Source organism: Scomber japonicus, chromosome 5 (assembly GCF_027409825.1).
Source record: "Scomber japonicus isolate fScoJap1 chromosome 5, fScoJap1.pri, whole genome shotgun sequence".
NCBI lineage: Eukaryota > Metazoa > Chordata > Actinopteri > Scombriformes > Scombridae > Scomber > Scomber japonicus.
In genome coordinates, this window is record NC_070582.1 from 11,623,281 (window position 1) to 11,641,977 (window position 18,697).

General features: G+C 39.7%; 2 protein-coding genes and 1 long non-coding RNA gene across 4 annotated transcripts; 1 reads left to right on the top strand and 2 right to left on the bottom strand.

The window, feature by feature from the left end:
* Positions 1 to 1,013: 1,013 nt before the first annotated feature.
* Positions 1,014 to 3,702, bottom strand: LOC128359266 (uncharacterized). The gene is made up of 3 exons (XR_008321431.1): positions 3,670 to 3,702; positions 3,397 to 3,567; positions 1,014 to 1,060 (listed from the first exon to the last, which is right to left on the bottom strand). It is a non-coding gene; the product is annotated as an uncharacterized LOC128359266 (long non-coding RNA).
* Positions 3,365 to 6,450, top strand: LOC128359247 (aromatase-like). 2 transcript variants are annotated; one of them, XM_053319706.1, is made up of 9 exons: positions 3,365 to 3,509; positions 3,799 to 3,949; positions 4,035 to 4,189; positions 4,865 to 5,041; positions 5,173 to 5,287; positions 5,388 to 5,502; positions 5,600 to 5,762; positions 5,862 to 6,103; positions 6,191 to 6,450. In XM_053319706.1, the coding sequence occupies exons 1-9, from the start codon at positions 3,365 to 3,367 to the stop codon at positions 6,440 to 6,442; spliced, it is 1,515 nt and encodes a 504-aa protein (XP_053175681.1). In that variant the 3' UTR covers positions 6,443 to 6,450. The 2 variants fall into 2 exon arrangements, with proteins under 2 accessions (XP_053175681.1, XP_053175682.1); XM_053319707.1 differs by having other exon boundaries at positions 5,871 to 6,103.
* Positions 6,451 to 7,650: 1,200 nt separating this feature from the next.
* On the bottom strand, positions 7,651 to 17,758 carry ap4e1 (adaptor related protein complex 4 subunit epsilon 1). Its single transcript, XM_053319725.1, has 21 exons — positions 17,466 to 17,758; positions 16,092 to 16,163; positions 15,850 to 15,973; positions 15,197 to 15,270; positions 14,985 to 15,106; positions 14,738 to 14,897; positions 14,459 to 14,625; positions 14,280 to 14,353; positions 14,062 to 14,184; positions 13,871 to 13,980; positions 13,629 to 13,768; positions 13,310 to 13,422; positions 13,083 to 13,201; positions 12,159 to 12,461; positions 11,448 to 11,559; positions 11,219 to 11,357; positions 10,869 to 11,124; positions 10,127 to 10,681; positions 9,845 to 10,035; positions 9,594 to 9,754; positions 7,651 to 9,125 (listed from the first exon to the last, which is right to left on the bottom strand). The coding sequence occupies exons 1-21, from the start codon at positions 17,604 to 17,606 to the stop codon at positions 8,965 to 8,967; spliced, it is 3,417 nt and encodes a 1,138-aa protein (XP_053175700.1). The 5' UTR covers positions 17,607 to 17,758; the 3' UTR covers positions 7,651 to 8,964.
* Between the last annotated feature and the right edge of the window lie 939 nt (positions 17,759 to 18,697).

The following is an 18,697-nucleotide window of genomic DNA, read 5'->3' on the forward strand; positions in this document are numbered from 1 at the left end:
ATAAAAGTTTTGATCTGAAATAAAGAAAAACAGAGAGAAACAGAAGGTGATTGTGAGTACGCCTGGACAAACTGTCAATGTACAATTACTGAAATAATACATTTTGGTCTTTTAATCACTTAGCCAGCACTTCTAAAAAGAGAGAAGATATATTACTAAAATGTTATTTACTGTATTATTTCAAATATTAGTACTACATATTCATAATTACAAAGTGAAGTTATTGGGGGAAATCCCTATTCGTCATGCTATCAATGAAAGTCAGCTGGTCAAATACTTCAGCATCAAGAAATGTGCTTCCTCCCAGTCAAAACATATGGTAGTGCCCTCTGAGGAAAGGCCAGTTCCCAGAGGATGTGAGTACACTTAAAAGGAAGAGCAGGCAAATATTCACGCTCCACTGCTCAGAGTATTTATCCAGGAAACACTCGAAAGGAAAAGCAGACTGCTTCTTAATCACTGCAACAGACACTTAGATTCTTTGCATTGCACTTAAATGCTTCTTATCCCAAAAGGGAAAAGAAGGGAAATCTCTCTATTAATTTAAGATGACAGCATAAATACTTCATTCCTTCCGTTCTCCCTCATAGGAATCGGTCATTATTAAATCTCATTCTTTATATTTTCACAGAAGTACAGTCAACAGTCTATAATATTCACACTTTCATGAAAAGAGCCCACATTTAAGCCTTATGGAGTCTTACAGGGACCAAGGAGTATGTCATCAGCAACAGCATATCTTTCTCGTCTTTCTTGTCACGGTTTTGTTTTGGTTCTCCACTCCTTCTGCTGCGGAGCGTCTTCAGCTGTCCTGCCTCTTCAAGGTCTGTGTGTAGGAATCCTTCCTGCGACAACTCCCGCATCTGGGCGTCCAATCTGACAACTTCCTCCTTCAGCTCCTTGTGCTTGGCCAACAGGAACACCACACCTCCTGAGCTCAGGAGCAGCAGCACACACATCCCCGTCAGTAGCACCTTCAATGCAAGACCAACTCCGCTCCTGTCCTTCATGGTTCTTGCTCTGCTTCCTCCTGCTCCTCCTCTGTAGAATGATCTGTGCTCTGAAATTCACAAGCACATACAGCACATTTCTGAACACCTGCCAACAGATGACACGTCAGAGGGAAACTACGCTCAAGCTGTTGGTGGGAACTAAACATGTCAAAATCTGTCTGTGACTTCGCAGGGAACCATACAATACAATAGATTACGCAACACCAAGCATCTGGGAAACAAGTAAATTCTGTAGCTTTAATTGATTTAGAAAGAACAAGTGGACATATTTCCAGAATGACCTATCATGCAGACAGTGTAGTGCCTCTCATCACTCTGGTGTCTTTTCTCTCAATATTGTCACCAGTCTCTCCCACACAAAATTACATGGAAGTGGGATAAATAAGTTCTTGAACAAGGACGACATTATTTGGATTTATAAAAGGAGCTTTGAGAAGCAGGGTGAGCGTGGGCGTGAGCATGTTAATGTCAAAATCTCCCTTTTATTTCTTTTTTTTCATGTTTTTCTTGTTTCTGTTTATCTCGATATGCATCTTCAAACATGGATTTTTTTTCTCCATGTTCTTAAAAGCTACAAGTGACAAGTTTCTTCAATTCAAAAAAAGGTTTAATTATTCTCTACTACAATAAAGAAAGACGGCTTTTCAGCCAGCTTGGGATAAAAGCCTCCACACAAAGTTCTAAATGTGAGGCCAATATCTTAATCAACAACATACCAGCTATTCACTGAGCTTGACATGTCATTATAAGCATGAAACGTCTGCATGAACTCTCATTTTATAGTTTTGCATCCATCCTTTTCTTACTTCTAATGATGCACAGTGACAACCGCACGGATACAATCTTTAAATTTAATATAAAATGACATTTTCTCACTCTCTTATTCCTCCTTTTGAACTGCAGGGAAAACCCCGCTCTCTTTGACACGGGTCAGTCTGACCCAGCTAATTAATTTCCCCTTGAAAAGCCTTCTCAGTTAAAGAATTGGACAGTGGGGTTTCTTTCTTTTGAACAGAGCTAAATGTGAGGTAAGCCCATCTGGAAAAAAAATGGTCCAGAGAAAAAAAACAATGAAAGACCTGCAGTTTTTTGCATTCCTGTGAATAAAAACTGTTTTTCTTTTTTTGGTTCTTTTTGCAGCAGCTTTGTGCTTAAGACGTGTGCTGTTGTCCGGTCTGTTCAGTTTTCTGCCATGTAATGGCACTTGTAACCCTAAAGTGGCAGTGTTCCTAAGCAACCAGCAAAGTGAAAGCTCAACTGAGGATTTATAAACACTTGCATCGACATGATTAATTGAGCAGAAGAATGCTGATCATCTTAAAAGCCAGCAGGTAAAGCTGCATCTCTGCAAACGGCTCTCTAACTCAACAGGAGGAGTAAAGGACCGGAGAAGTGAGTATCATTCTTTAACCATCTCTTTATGGAAAATTTAAAAGGGTAGAATAGTAAAGAAATTACATTTAAAGATGCTTTTATGTTTTAAAGATGTGAAATTAGTCTAAACAAACACTAGTCGATATTTAACTCAATTTAAAAATAGACAAAATGATTTGGATCCTGTACTGAGACACTGTTTTTGCTATTAAACTGAAGCAAAAGTGGAATTTGGATCATAAAATGTAACTGAAACCCAAACCGTAAAAAATATCTCTTTTTTCTTTTTGGCCATTTTCTGTCCCTGACAAACAAAAAATATATTATATATTGTTGGTTAAAGTGTTCAGCTACTATGAGGGAGAAATTTCATATTATCATTTCTTCTGATTGATGATATAAGTTTATGCAGTCTTTAATATCAAATTTTAGGGTTAGAAGTGTTGATATCACATCACAGACCTCAAGCAAAGTGCACAGCTGAGGTTTTTTTCAGTTTTGCACAGATATTTTAATTTTGAAGTCATAGTAACTGACCCTTTATTATCCTTTTTACTTTGGCTTCAACATCCTGATTCCATTAATATGGTCCTTTCAATCCACTGTGATCCACTTTGTATGTTTTTAACAGATGCTGTAGCTCAGAAGTGTAAATCTCAAAGGGCAGAATAAGTGGTTTTAGTATGATGATAAACTAAAAATTAAATAAATAATCTGTCTATAACTGTCTTTAGATTTGAAATATAATATATGTATTGTACTAGCTCATCATAAAGGTTTGCGTGGGTGTGTTTTTACTGCGTTACATCCCAGCGCTCAAGGACAAGAGTATTATAAAGGATGACAATGAAGGTTGATCACAGATTAAGCTTCCTCTGTTTTGTTTTGACTGATAGGTAAGCTTGTTTTTGGTCTGTTGGTTAACAGACAGGAGCCACGGTGATTCTGCTCAGCTGTGTGTGTATTTGGCTTAAGCTATGAGAAAGATGCTGCCCCTGGAGACGCTCACCGTCTGCCCTATGGTGGTTAATTCAGTGTCTGAAGCCGTCACTCTCCTGCTTCTACTCCTGCTCCTGCTGCTCCTCACCGTCTGGAGCCGAATAAAGCGGTCACACATACCAGGTGAGAGAGTCCAGCTCCTGTTACTTCAATGTATAGGTGAATCCTTATGTGCAAGTGACTGTGGGTAGATACAACAAGAGACAAACATGTATATTTTAAAGATTTCTTCCAAAGTGGAGTCAAATGCAGAGCCAAAATAAATATTTGTGCATCACATTACCAATAAAATGACACAATAATTGACTGATTGACTGTTTTCCTCTAAAGCATCCAAGTCAGCTTCACGGTGGCCCTGAGGGTGATCTCAATGTGTTCCTTTAAGTAGTTTATCATCTTTCCTCTCTGCCAGGTCCTTCCTTCTTGGCAGGACTCGGACCGATTCTCTCCTACAGCAGGTTCATCTGGATGGGGATAGGGACAGCATGCAACTACTACAACAACAAATACGGCAGCATTGTGCGCGTCTGGATTAATGGCGAGGAGACCCTCATTCTTAGCAAGCAAGTCTTTGTCAGATAAAACAGTTAATGCAATCACATGAATCTGTAAATGTGTAAAAAAGTCAAAGCCTGGCTTCTCTTACAGGTGCTCTGCAGTGTACCATGTTCTGAGGAGCGCCCACTACACAGCCAGATTTGGGAACAAAAAGGGGCTGGAGTGTATTGGGATGGAAGGGAGAGGTATCATTTTCAACAGTGATGTGCCACTCTGGAAAAAAGTGAGGACCTATTTTTCTAAAGGTGAGAATTTCTCCTAATTTTCTCCATAGTTTCTGTTGGAATAATTGCACATAAGTTATCTCATATTTACCTTTTATATTGCAACTAATCATTTCTATCAGAATGTATAAGTGTGTTTTTATGCTTTGAGCTGTTTTTTTAGGAAGTTCTATAAGTGCGTACTGCCAGAAGCCAGGATGACTTGCAGAAATGCTTGAGCTGTTGTTGTGCAGGTACAGGAAGTCTTGCTCAAGAACTGCGCTCGACTTCGAGAGAAAGAAGAACCAACCATACGAAGAGGCTTCTTGTGAAAACAAGATAACATGTGCAAGGATGTTGATATGCTAATATGCAAAGATGTTAGTCTTGGTTACGTTGTTGCTATGTGACCCCCATCATTTAGCGCAACAACGATTATGTAACTAGGGACTTCCCAAAATCTAATAAAATAGTGAGGTTATCGGCAGATATGCTCAGAGCGGAAGGAGATGTGTACTGAGCATGTCTCTCCATGTCTCCTTGCAAGTAAAAACTCTAAACGCTGTGTCTTGTCTCCCTTTGTCTGATATTTGGATGTTTTAGGTTGCCTGAACCTGACAGTTTCCAATTTCTAAGCAATAAAAAAGTCTGATTAAAGTCTGGCAGTAACCGAAATGCTGCTTTGTGGTATTTTGAATGACTGTGGATGTTTCACAGCTTTAACAGGCCCCAGCCTCCAGAGGACAGTGGCAGTCTGCGTGAGCTCCACAGCCAAACACCTGGACAGCCTGCAGGAGATGACCGACCCCTCCGGACATGTGGACGCTCTCAATCTGCTGAGAGCCATAATGGTGGACGTCTCCAACAAGTTATTCCTCAGGGTGCCGCTCAACGGTCAGCTGCATGTTCAATGTCTGTATATTCTGTCTTTAAAATGTGTATTTGATAGCAGTAAAAAAATATTCCAGTTCTTGTCATGAATCATGCAGCTCCTAACTTTGTTTTTTGTTTTTTCATAACTCAAGAGAAGGACTTGCTGATGAAAATCCACAACTATTTTGAGACCTGGCAAACAGTTTTGATTAAGCCTGATATATTTTTTAAAGTTGGATGGCTGTACAACAAACATAAAAGAGCAGCGTAAGATCCTCACACGCACAAACACAGAAACACAGCGATAATTCAAAATCTGTCTCTAGGTCTTCAATCAAATCTCTGTTTTTCTTTTTTGTGCCGTCAGTCAAGAGCTACAAGATGTGATGGAGCGCCTTCTTGAAATTAAAAGAAAGAAAATTAAGGAATCAGAGAAGCTGGATGATGATCGTGACTTTGCAACAGAGCTGATCTTTTCCCAGGTCTGCCTCTTTTGACCACCTGTGTCACAGAGTTGATGCACTAATGATATAATGCGTTTGCTTCAGTCTGATTCCCTTTTTTTTGACCGTCTACTAGAACCACGGAGAGCTCTCAGCAGATAACGTGAGGCAGTGCGTGCTGGAGATGGTCATCGCAGCACCTGACACACTTTCCATCAGCCTCTTTTTCATGCTGATGCTGCTGAAACAAAACCCGGACGTAGAGCTGAAAATAGTAGAGGAGATGAACTCTGTCGTGGGTGAGTGCTTCTGTGCTTTGTTCATTTCAGTTTCTCTGTATGGCAACTGAAAATCGAACTATTTAACTGATCTGAGGGTGCTCTATTTTCAATTTCCAGGTGATAAAGGAGGAGAAAACATTGATTATCAAAGCCTGAAAGTGCTGGAGAGCTTCATCAACGAGTGTTTGAGGTTTCATCCTGTGGTTGATTTCACAATGCGAAAAGCTCTGGAAGACGACAACATCGAAGGCACAGAGATTAAGAAAGGAACCAACATCATTCTCAACATTGGTCTTATGCACAAGACTGAATTCTTCCCAAACCCCAAAGAGTTTTGCTTGACAAACTTTGACAAAACAGTAAGTCAGCTGAAGGCTATGCAACAATATATGACTGTGAAGAAAAAAAACAAACAACCCTCAGTCTTTATCTCTTCTCCCTGGCAGGTGCCCAGTCGTTTCTTCCAGCCCTTTGGCTGCGGGCCTCGTTCCTGTGTGGGCAAACACATCGCCATGGTGATGATGAAGGCCATCTTGGTCACTCTGTTGTCTCGTTACACTGTGTGTCCTCGCCGAGGCTGCACCCTCAGCAGCATCAAGCAGACCAACAACCTATCACAGCAGCCGGTGGAGGACGACCACAGCCTGGCCATGCGCTTCATCCCTCGAGCGACACCACCTCAACACACTCAACAGTGACACACAACAGCAGCGGTACACTGAGGACGAAAAACATAAATCCTGGTACTTAGGGTTATTATATATCTTCTATAGATTCTTTAGAGCGACTAAATTATAAATTTGTGATGTTAAAGAAGAAATTAGGCTTACATTGACATGACTTACCTTTACCTAATACAGTTGGAGGTTTCGGAGTAGCAAACAAATGGTTTTCTGACCCGTGTGGCCCGGTATGGAGAGGCAGGGAGGACATTGCTAAAGATTTTTGATTTGTTGTCAGGAGGTCACAAAATAATTACATAAAAAAAAAACACCAGAAATAATCATGTGCATGTCTTCATGTAGTGACACAGTGTCACATGATTTTACTTACCCCCACTATCGTTGAGTTATTTTAAATCCTGCATTGTTTATTAAAGTTTACTAGCTAGCAGTAAACTGTGTATTTAGCATGTGCATCCTCTTGATGGCGTGCGGGACAAACAAAACAAGGACCCAAACATTTTTTATAAACTGCTGCTCTGCTCTACTAGAGGTCAGAAACTCTACATAATACCTTTAATCACAGCTTAACCTTGTTTTGGAAATATTAAGTAACACTATGCTAAAGTGAGTAGTGTTAGTAAACATTGTGTCATTATATCAGCACACAATAGAAGCAATAAAATATTAGCTACATGTACATCTTTGCTTCTTTTATCTTATTAGACTCTGTGAATGGAAAAGTGAAGAGTATAGACGCAGCAGCAAATCAATATAGATAAAATCTTTTCTGCTTAATACTCATTCCATAAATATTAAAAATATTTACATGTAGCAAATATTTAATGTAGACATATATGAGAGGACAAGCTAGCCACAATTTTGCTAATTCTGCTGTAACCTTGGTTGTGTTTAATAGCCCCTTTAATCCCTTTTTTCAACCTCCTATTTCCTCCTCCTCTTCACCTCCTATGTCCCTTATATATTCTATGACTCCATCTACATATCTACACTCTGTACCCACTGGCATAGTGTATATTCAGTATAGTGTCTGTTCTTTGCAACATCTGTCTGTGATATATATATTGTGTTATATATTCTGTTTCTGTTGACTAAATAAAGAAGGAGAGAAAATAAAACATGTATGAGAAGAGAAAAACACCAGAAAATATATATTATTAATCATTATAATGTTCCTCTTTGGTAGCCTCAGCTGAATGAATGATCCATGGGTCAAAATCAAGTTAATTTACACGTGTTGAATTTATTCATAAGTTAGCAGAATGTAGTGACAGGCACTCTACGAAACAATGATTTTTCTCTGTACCACAGGCACAAATCAAACACGCCACCTTGGCATTAGAACATAAGGCGTTGGGTTAAAGTTCAGACACATTGTTAGCATCACGCTGCACTCCAAATCAGGACAAAAATAAGACAAACAAAAAGGCGAACTTTCCCTTCAGGTTGAACTAAATAACAGGCTGAGACAAGTCAGACAAACTGAAGACCAAACCTGCCACAACACAGTCAAACAGTACACGAAGCACAATTACTTTTTTTTTCTTTCTTTTAAATGAAACTAATATAAAATATTTTCAGTAAGAATATAAATCCAATAAATAGGTTTTTCTTCAATACTGCATTTATACAAAAATATAATAATCAAAAACCACTAAAATCCACCTCTCACCCGACTGACAGACCAGAAACATGAGTGCATAGATAATCACATTACACAGAGTGCAGCCTCTGCAAAACACCAACAACTGAATTTACCACATGACAAATGGACAATATGGACATTAACTTCAGTGTTAGATTCAAGGCAAAACATTCCCATGTGTAAGTTAATGTTGAGTTGTGTGTTTTCCTAAAATACTAAAACTAAGTCTATAACAGAAGTTTAGTACTCTTAAAGATTTCAATATCTTTTGATCAGTGCTTCTCCAAAAAACATCTGATAATGAACTAATCCAATGTCCGAATTTGTGTTATTCTTTCCATTTCAATCAGTAGTAATAAACTTGAAGAGAGACACTGGTGACAGCAACAAAACGTTTTAAGATGCCAAATGAAAACCTGAGACCAAACTTTATGTATTAGAAAGCAGGACAAAATATCCCCTGCTGTGAAAATATAATTACTAATTCATGATTTTCATCTGAATGTAATCTGTAATATTCATTCCACTCACGTACAAAACTTTAAATTAAACTTTTCAAGTCATTATGGAGCCCTGTCATCATTTTAAGACATTAGTGTTTCTCTGAAACATCAAATACCACAAGAGTTTCAATACATCATCGTTTGGCCTTGAGATAATAACCAGCCATGACTTTCAAACAAATGTAATCCTGTCAAGTATTCTGTTGAAAATCAATGACTGAGTGGACAAAAAAAAAAAAAAAATCCTGCTAAGTAACATATTGTTGAAGTGAAAAAGAAATGGTTAACACTGTGATATAAAGATGAGGACGCACACCGTCAGACGCTCTGTGTACCTTCCTCTTCAGTCCGGTGCTTGTGTTGCTCAGTGCAGCTGTTGCAGTTGGGGCTCAGTGCTCCTGTAAAGCTCTCTGACAGTGGTAGAGCAGGCAGTCGGGCAGATCGGGGACCGGAGAGCGCAGCCACACAGCCAGCGTGTCCGCATGCACGCGACAGTGCATCAGACACGGCTGATCCTGGAGGAGCCGGCAAGCCACGATACCCTCCATCCCTGAGGGGGAAGTTATAAATGTTACTCACATATACTGTAAGATACAAAGTGTGGGTGAAATGAACACATATGGGCCTGTTGGTCGAACACTGTAACACTGAAGCTCTCTTGTGTGTATGTTCAATTTCACAGATGAATTTATCAGATGACCCAAAATATAAGTTGACCAAACAAAAAGCCTGAAAGCTACAGAACGATAAAAACTTACTTCATGAAGTGTTTATAAGTTTGCAACGCAAAGCTTTATTGAGGTGAAATAAATCACTTTATTGATGCCTATAAACCAACAATAAGGGATTAATCAGAGCAACTTTGGGTGGTCGTGTGGTGTTTGTCCTCCAGCATAACTTTAATGATCTTTTAAGCATTAATAGCTGATTCATTGGCATAAATCAAGTTATTGCCGGTCCTGGTATTAATATACTTTTACCATCAAATGATACACTCAGTGATGGATAACTTATTCACCTATGATCTCCACAACATGAAGGTGAAGTTTCTTCTTCAACACATTCAGCGTGGCAGTGAGAGGTTCCTGGACGTCACTTAAGAGTGTCAGGTTCTGCTTCGTATCATTAGAGAAGGTCAGCCACATTGTCCCGTACTCCTCTGTGGACACTGGTAAAGGTCTGCACAACAACACGAACAGGAAAGATGTGAAACCAACATAAGCAACAAACAGTCTCATGACTCTGTAAAGAAACCAGAAAAAGTTTCACCTGATGAAGCTTGTTAAAGGGAGTTTGTATGAGAACTGCACTGCCTGCGGCGTCCCGACAGGTTCGTGAAAAGACACCGCTCCGACGACTTCAATATGAACCGAAGGCCTCTTCACAGTCAGGGAATACTGACACACTGCGACGCTGTGACTCCTCACCTCCTCCACGGGACTGTCAGACACACAGGATGCCTGGAAAACAACATTTAAACTGTCATTTAATATGAAAAACTAATAATCATAGTATAAGACTTCATTAATGCTTTTCTGCTCAACAATTCACCTCAAGCTCCTCTGAGTCAAACTGCATTAGTATCTGTTGGATGTCAGAGTCAGAGGAGTTGGTCAGAAAAACAACTAGCACTAAAGAATCCTCTTTCTGCACATGACAAGCTGAAAGATCCAGACTTTGGTTGCAGCACAGAGGAGTGATTTCTGAGCAGGAGAGCCCAGAGAGCTCTGCAGGAAGATGGGAGCTGAGACACAAGTCTTTAGGTGCCGCTCGGTCTTCATGGGGAGCAGGATCAGCAGTTATCATCCCGTTATCCCTGATGAGAGACGGCTTAGTGTCCTTAATGTCACTGGCGGTCAGCTCTCCTACATCACAGGCTCCGTTAGCAGTAGTGAGGCCCTGAGTGAGTTGGGATGTCTGTTTGGATGAACACACTTCTGGGTCTGAGGTGACATTGGAGTCCAGTAGGTTGTTACACAGCAAGTTATCCACCGTGGTAGAAGACGTGAAGAGGAAGTTGGGTATTTGCTCGTTGGTACCTGCAGGTGAACCCTGAGCTTTGGCCTTTCTTCTGAATCTCTGGGGTGTCGGCTCAGACTTTCCCATCTGTGGGAAGGAAAACCGTACGTTATTCTGGACATATTTGTAGTGATACACATTTATCGTTATCAGAAGGTGAATTTCAACTCAAAATATTCATTTTTGTCACATGGCTGCAGCTGCTTTGCTGTAAATGACATTCACCTACCATAAGAAGGTGCTAAAATCTTATGGTAGTTATTTTTAAACTCACCAAACACACAGAGCTTTGGGAGGCCAGGCCAACAAACAGCGAAGAGGCCAGCTGCTGTCTCTCCTGCTCCGGCTCAGGGGTCGGTGTTGGAGTTGGGGTCTGGCCATGTGGGCTGTCAGCCTCCCTTTGTTGGCTAGGTGACCGGACAGGAGTGGGAACCTCAACCTGGGCAGTCTCCTCCACAGATTCCTTCTGGGCCAGATAACCCTCCCTCCCCCACACCCTCTTCACTCCCTCCAGCTTCAGGGTAGTTGAGCTGAAACACAAAGGGCAAACAGCCAGTGTGAATTCAAAGCAATACAAATGAACATAATTCAGCCGGCTGAGGCTTGCATGTCGTGTCCACGTACCCTCCTTTGTGTGTGATATCGGTGCTATCGCCTGATAGACCGGAGCTTACGGACAGCAGTGTAGGAGACTGTCTGTCGGCTATGCTGCAGGAGGACATGCTGATAGGCAGGGACAGGCTGTAGGGCTCCAGGCTCAAAGCTGAGAAAAACAACACAATAAATACATCAAAACGAGGCAGTGCACATGCTGCCAAATTTGCCACAGTCAAAATGGTTCAATGGCTTTTACCTTTTGCCTGGGCTAGTTCCTCTTGCCGTTGATGGGGAGGCTTGTATGGAGCAGCGCCAGCTGCCAACGCCTCTGACACAAATCCATCCAGAAATGACAGAGAGGAGTCCACCTGGAAACCAAGATAACAAATGCAAGTTTAGACTTCTTATTTAATGGGATTATTTAAAGGCATTTGGAAAAGTAATGAGTGTTTGCAAATATACCTGTATCTCATTTTATACTTTAACTACTACATGAAACTTTATACCAGTCGAAGGATCTGTGTGTCTGTATAATATTCTGGTTGTTAACCTGACACTGAGCTGACCTCCGTGTTAAACTGCACCTCATCAGAATGCTGTAGACAAGCCAAAACAGCTGCTAATGCTTCAGTTTTATCATTATAATCGCAGCTGCACCTACAACAGCATTGTTGTGGGTGCAGCTGCAATGATGATAATGATGATACTGAAGGGCAAGTGCATGCAAGTCATTTCCAAGCATTGGATAATGAACCGTTCCTCTATCTGAGAAGTGGCATCATTCGCTGTGGTTTTAAGAACCGAATGATTTCATCTGATACAAAATGTTGACATGTTTCAACAGAACATTTAAAATCAAATTAAATGACTCATGTTGCCAATATATCAGGTTTCTATGATGACAGACAATGATAGTATCCTGTCAAATTTAACATCATTATCATAATTGTGCGTCCCTGAACGTTACCTCCAGGGGCTCCGGGCGGGCATCTCGGGGCAGCACTCTGACTCGTAGCTCAGAGTTGTGGCTGAGATGCTGCAGTTCCTGAGCCCTCTGTCTCAACACCGTGTCCATGGAGCTGCTGTATGTTTCAGAAACCTCCTGAGCCACAGAAACACCCAACCCGCCCTCACAGAGCTTGGTCATTGCCATGAGGACCCAGCTCTTTGTTTCACTGCTGGTGTGCTTCATGTCCAACAGCTTGGCCAGAAGCGTCAGGATTGCGGCTGGTTCGAGGTCCTCCTTTAAATGGGAGTATTCGCCGAGGACCTGTGACACAGCAGGGACGGGGTTAAACTTCATTGTTCGACATGCTGTGTAATAAAGTGACACTTTGAAGAACAGGTGGAGGGGATGTACTTTGTCTTTCTTCTTAACAAACTGACTGAACAATGCTACTGGTCATGTTTAAAGCTATCTTATCTTACTCTCACTGCAGGCTGCACTGCACTCTTCAATCCTGCTGAGCTGTCTGAGATCTCCTCAACGAGCGCCTCTGATCCCTCATTAGAGCACACTCAGCTTTTATCTTCTGGGTCCCGAGACTATTATTTAAAGCAGTGGTTCCCAACCTAGGCTACCAGCCACAAAGATTGGGAATTAGTATTTTAAAAAGGGCCTACCTGTGAAACTCATGACAACTAATTCTTTATCATCTTTTTAAACTATTATACCAACTACCAACTTGCATTTAAAAACATGTTCTATTTAACTCCTCTTTTACTGTTCTTATTTTCTACACGTTATAAAGTCATTGGTAAAGTCTGTTCTATGCCATTTGCATTCTTTTCCTTGTTTTTATTTTACAGACTTTTTCCCTTCTCCATGCACATTGGAATTGGGTTGTGCATACTCTGCTTTAATTTCAATCATGAAAGAATTTGCTCTCACCCAGCTGATGACTTGTAAGAAGCGCTGCGGCAGTTTGCCCGGCCCTCCTTGCAGCAGAGACACATATGAATCCACGGCGAACAGCCTCAACTTCCTGTCCTCCTCCACGCTGTCAAATCCTGGGCCATTAAAGAGAAATTAAACATTAGAAGATTGCAATTACAATGGGAAATAAACAAATATCACAACATTTGAGTGTTACTGAATAAGCGTTTGGGTTATCTCACCCTCAGAGAGCAGTTTAAGGAAACTGTTTGGGATGTCAGGCTGCATCGTGTCTCCACCTACTGAAAACACTGTGTTCATGGTCTCAATGAACCACTCGTTGTCTGGTGCATATGTAAAATGGCTTATAGGAAAAAAACAAGACAATAAACATGGAATTGTGTGACATTTGAAAATTGCGTAATCATAATAAACCTGTTTGTGTTGATTATAAACTTTCCATTTTCTTAAATTATTCAATAATAGTTTAATTTACAATTTTCCTGGAGCAGTTGGTCATCTCTTGCCTCTGCTATCAACACACATACAGTAGAAGGATATTTTTCTGCCAGTTCTGCCACCTTCCCCACCAGGTCAATGGTAGTGTAGTCATCTTTACTGATGCGCAGAAACTCCAACATCTTCTCAACAATGACTGTGACATTCTGGGCGTTAGTGATCCGAAAGAGCAACTCCAGCACCTACATGGATACAGAGACTCATGATGATGAACAAAAAAAAACAACAACCCCAAAGCCGATCCGATGACACTAAAATCCAGACTGCATCATGGTCCATCTCACCTCACGCTTGATGATGAGGTCAGGGTGATCTAGACACTCTATGATGGTCATTTGATGCTGCAGGGCCAGTTTAGGATCCTGCTGGACTACGTATGTGAGGGCCTTCAAGCCTGTAGTCACATCAAATTAACAGAATTACTACACTGAATATCTGAAATCTTTATTGGGAAAAAAAGGGATTTCTTTCTTACCCAGATATTTGAGATTAATCTTAGGTGATAGCACAAAGTTGCCAATGCACTTTGCAGCTTTTTCCAAAAGTTCAGATTTGGGATGAATTGTGTAAATACATTTTACACACTCGTATAATATTGCTGGAAGTAAAAGAGAGATTTTCATTAAGTGGCTGCAATTTAAATGATTTCAAACAACTACACAAATAAGAAACAGTACTTTAAATGTAACTTACCATAGGTGATGTTATGGTTCATCTCTGCTCTTCGTAAAGACTCGTCAAGGACTTCATACATGATCTCACTTGTACTGTCAAAAACAAAAGAGCAGACTCAGAAAATCTGCTTGCAAGTAGGGCACAGAGCACAACTCCAGACACCCAGTTTATCCGGTGACAGATTAAGATCCAATTACCTCCGATCGTTTTTCCCAAGTAAGGCCAGTATTCTGAGAAGCTGGATTTGAAGCCAGGGAGCAGGAACACTATGATAGTTAAAGTCCATGGGCAGTTTTCCTCCCACTACCTGCTTCAGTATGGTCACAAAGCATGCTGCCAGGTCTTTATACCCCTCTGGATTCTCCTATAATGTAAGAAAAGTATGTGACAGGAGTAGATTACACTACAGTAGATCAAACAATGTTCTCTTAGCCTTGACCTTAGAAATAATTACAGGATCCAGAGAAACTAATTACCTTTATCATCTGTAAGTAGATGTGTAGTGAGGCTGTCATAACACCAGGATCCTTGTCGCACAAAGCTTTGCGAAACTTGTTGTGGATGTGTTGAACTTGATTCGGTGCTATTAGGTAAAATTTGTACAGAGCCAGAACAGCTTTTCGCCGTATTATTTCTCTGTAAAATAAATAATAAGAAACCTCTATAAGTCACAATATTCAGACAGGTCTATTAGTTAGGAAAGGCAGAGAGAGTATGTCTTACTTTGGGTGAGTGAGTTTCTCTTCCACCAGAGGAAGGATTGCAGGTATCATATCTTTGGGGAACATCTGGCTGACAACAGTTAAAGCCATGCACACTTCAATGAGGTTTGTGCTCTGAAGATCCTGAAAACACATAAAACACACACTGATGCCCTTTATTCTCATTCAGACTCAAGATGACAAATGCTGTATAAACTCAAACTAAACACCCACCTTTAAAACAGTATTCACAAGGAGAAGGAGCAACTCATGACTTTCATTCAGAAATAAGGATACAGCGAGGTAACCTGCAAATCACACAAACTTGAGTCAGTAAAGTTGCTGTGGTGATAAATGAGTCACTCTAATTTCACCAATTTTGAAAACTCAAGCATTTGACCTTATTGCAATGTTGGCTTTTTGATGCAAAAAAAATCAGTTTAATTAAGTTTTGATGCATAAATTTCTAAAAATTAAGCTGCAATCTGATGTATCTTGTAACAATCATGATTAGGTCTGGGTACCTTTTGAAAAATGATGATATCAGTACCAAGTGATACCAATGGAGCACTTAATTCAATGCCCATTACTCGGCTGCTAACACAAATTCACCACCATAGACAGTTTGTAGCTGCTATGGGCCAATCGCATGTTAAATCGAAGAGCGCTTGCATTGCTTGGCTGTGAGGAAGTCCGTACAAATAGTCATATTTTCTAACTCTGGGTGCAAAAAAGGATTGATTGCACATTTCACATTTCGACACTTATTGGTATCGATTTGTTTTGGTCAATACCGTAAAAAGGTATTGAGTACAGATACCCAGCCCTGATCATGATGCTTAGCTTTGCTGCAAGTGAGGAGTGAGGATAATTAGAAATGAACATACCAACTCTCTTCTCTAGAGCGGTGCCTTGTTGAGCCAGTTTGATGGCGTGAATGTAGCTGAACGCAGCCTCATAACCCAACATTTCACAGTAGATGGCTCTCACCATGAGTTCCTTCATCTGCCTCTGAGGATCACAACACAATGAAGACACTTCAAGACATACGTTAACACTTCCAGGTTTCATTCATAGTATATAATAGTATAATAGTATAAATTAGCAAAATAAATCCAAAGATCTATACCATGGAGGTGTTGGGTGATGACACCTGTTCTTTGATAGATGTCAGTTCACGCTGAATGAGTTTCTCTTCCTCCTGAACGGGACAAACACAGTCAAGGATAATGAGCAACACAGACATTGTGCTCTGAGAAAGTTTGGCACTGAATTGCTCTGATTGATGTCATAACAAACATTCATTCAAGGACCAAATTTAGAACCTCATGACATGAGATCCTCTTCAGTAACTATTGATCATTTCCAAACGCATACGGAGCCAGTACACTTTGTAAAAATGTCAAAATTGGTCTAACTAAGAAATCTATCACAGAGAAAATGTTTCCAGCTTGTCACAGTTGATTTATTGTTGTGTGGTTGAGCTATTATAATCACTGACAGTTTATGAAGCAGTTCTTGATGCATAAGTGTTTTGGGGAAACTAAAACATTCTGCACTTGACATTTGGCTGCTGAGCATCTGCAACATTCTGCCAGATTTACTGATCCTTTTCACAGCGTCCACATACAATACCGAACAAAGGTTTTTGCTTCTTATTGATTATGCAACACCATCAGAGAGCATCTGATCTGTCCCAAATGTATTCTGCAGCATGAAAATAACAACATGAAGAAACAGAAACAACTCAAGAAGAGCTGTGGCTTCTTTTACGAACTGTCAAGCATGGGCCTACTGAGGAAAACTGGAGCTCTTTTAAAGACAAAGCTGCTCACACCAAGCAGACTTCAGGTTTCTTCTGTTTACTGCTCGTTGTATGAAGTTAACTGATAAATAAAATTATTCATGGCATTATATATTAAATCATTTTGTGACTACATTACAAGATCCAGTATATGCAACGTTTAAATGAAATGAACTCCAAATTGTTCACAAACTTGAGTGTTACATTCCCCTTGGACATTTTAAAGTTTTATCTTGTGATTCTAGACGATTCTTGTAACTTGTTTTTAATTCTCTTGTTTATTGTGTAGCTGTGTATTGACAATATTGAGTTATGAATGGTTGTTGTCAAGCTTCTCTTGGAAAACAGATCTTAATTTCAGTGTGACTGATTCAATAAAGATTAAATTAAATAGTAAAAAATAAAAATAGCATGTGACTATCCGAGCTTCCCACAAGCACCTGAACGCACCAACAAGGATAATTGTAGAAAAATGCTAAAAAATACACACAAAAACATGACAAAAGCATATCACAAATAAACAAAAGTCAATTTTAAAACGTATTACAGTATTATAAACACTATTAAACCTGCAGCAAATCATAAATATAAAACACATTTTCTGTGAGTTAGCATATTCGGCTTAGCAAGCTACCAGCTAAAACTCAGTAAGGTTGATCTTATTTCTCTTGAGCTCCAACTTAAAAAAGACAAACTCACATGTTTGGACGAGAGCTCAGTGATTCCTCTGATGAGGGTTCCCAGTTTGGAGGTGGAGGATAGTTTAGCAGCTCCAGGTTGTGAGTCTAAAGACAGCAGGCTCGGCAGGGCTGTCAGGGTCTTCTCCACAACATCACTCATTTTAGTTTAGTTTAGTTTGGCTGATTCCTACAAAATACTCTGATTAAATCATTTATCCATCCCAGCTAAACCCCCGCACACAGATACGGTGACTGTTGTCTGTTAAACACTTAAAAACATGATAAAAGTTGAAGTGCTAGTGAGCCAGTCGGCCATTGTTTTGATTCAGCAGACTGAGCCAGGGCTGATGATGTCACTTCCGGTGCTGGATGAGAAACTTTATTGAAAACCTTCAGAATAGAATAGATCTATATTATCATTGTGCAACGAAATTGAGATGCAACCCTTATTAGTGCACATTATGAAAGTGCAAAGATAGAAACATTAATACTAGGATAAAATAAATAAATAAACATAAATACCAAGCACACACAGATGACTAGTTACCCTACTTAAAATGTAATAAGTAATGTAGCTATTCCAATTACTTAATCAAAGTAATGTAACGTATATACAATACTAATAATTTCAATTGTGTGCAATATTCATTTTACATATATTTATTTCACTTTAATCTGTGCAATGAGAATATCACCTCTGGTATATTACCACTCAATGCCAATGTTATTCTTGTAAACAATATCACGATTATTTTTATTACATATTCTTATTATTGTCCTTATGTTTTTGTACTTATTTATTGTTCTTTATTCTTTTATTTTTGCTGCTCTTATATTCTAAGAGCAGGTGTTTTTCATGTATACTGACCCGAAGGGAGATCATTGCTGGATGAGAAACTTTATTGAAAACCTTCAGAATAGAATAGATCTATATTATCATTGTGCAACGAAATTGAGATGCGGGCTAATGGTTTGAGCCCGTCTAGATGTGATGAGACCAACTACACCACCTGAGGAATAAACCCCAGGAAATATTGGTAAATGAAGAGTCAGCATTACCAATAACTTAAACTCAAAACTAAACAAGGTATGCAGATTTGTTAACCGAGGGACAGAGACGTGATTCCAAATTTAAAAGTTTTATTGATAAATTATTCAAGACTGGAAAAATAAGCTGAAAGACAAAAATAAATGATTAAGACACAATATTGAGTTAAAATGTAAGTATTATAAAATCAGTTTAAAATGCAA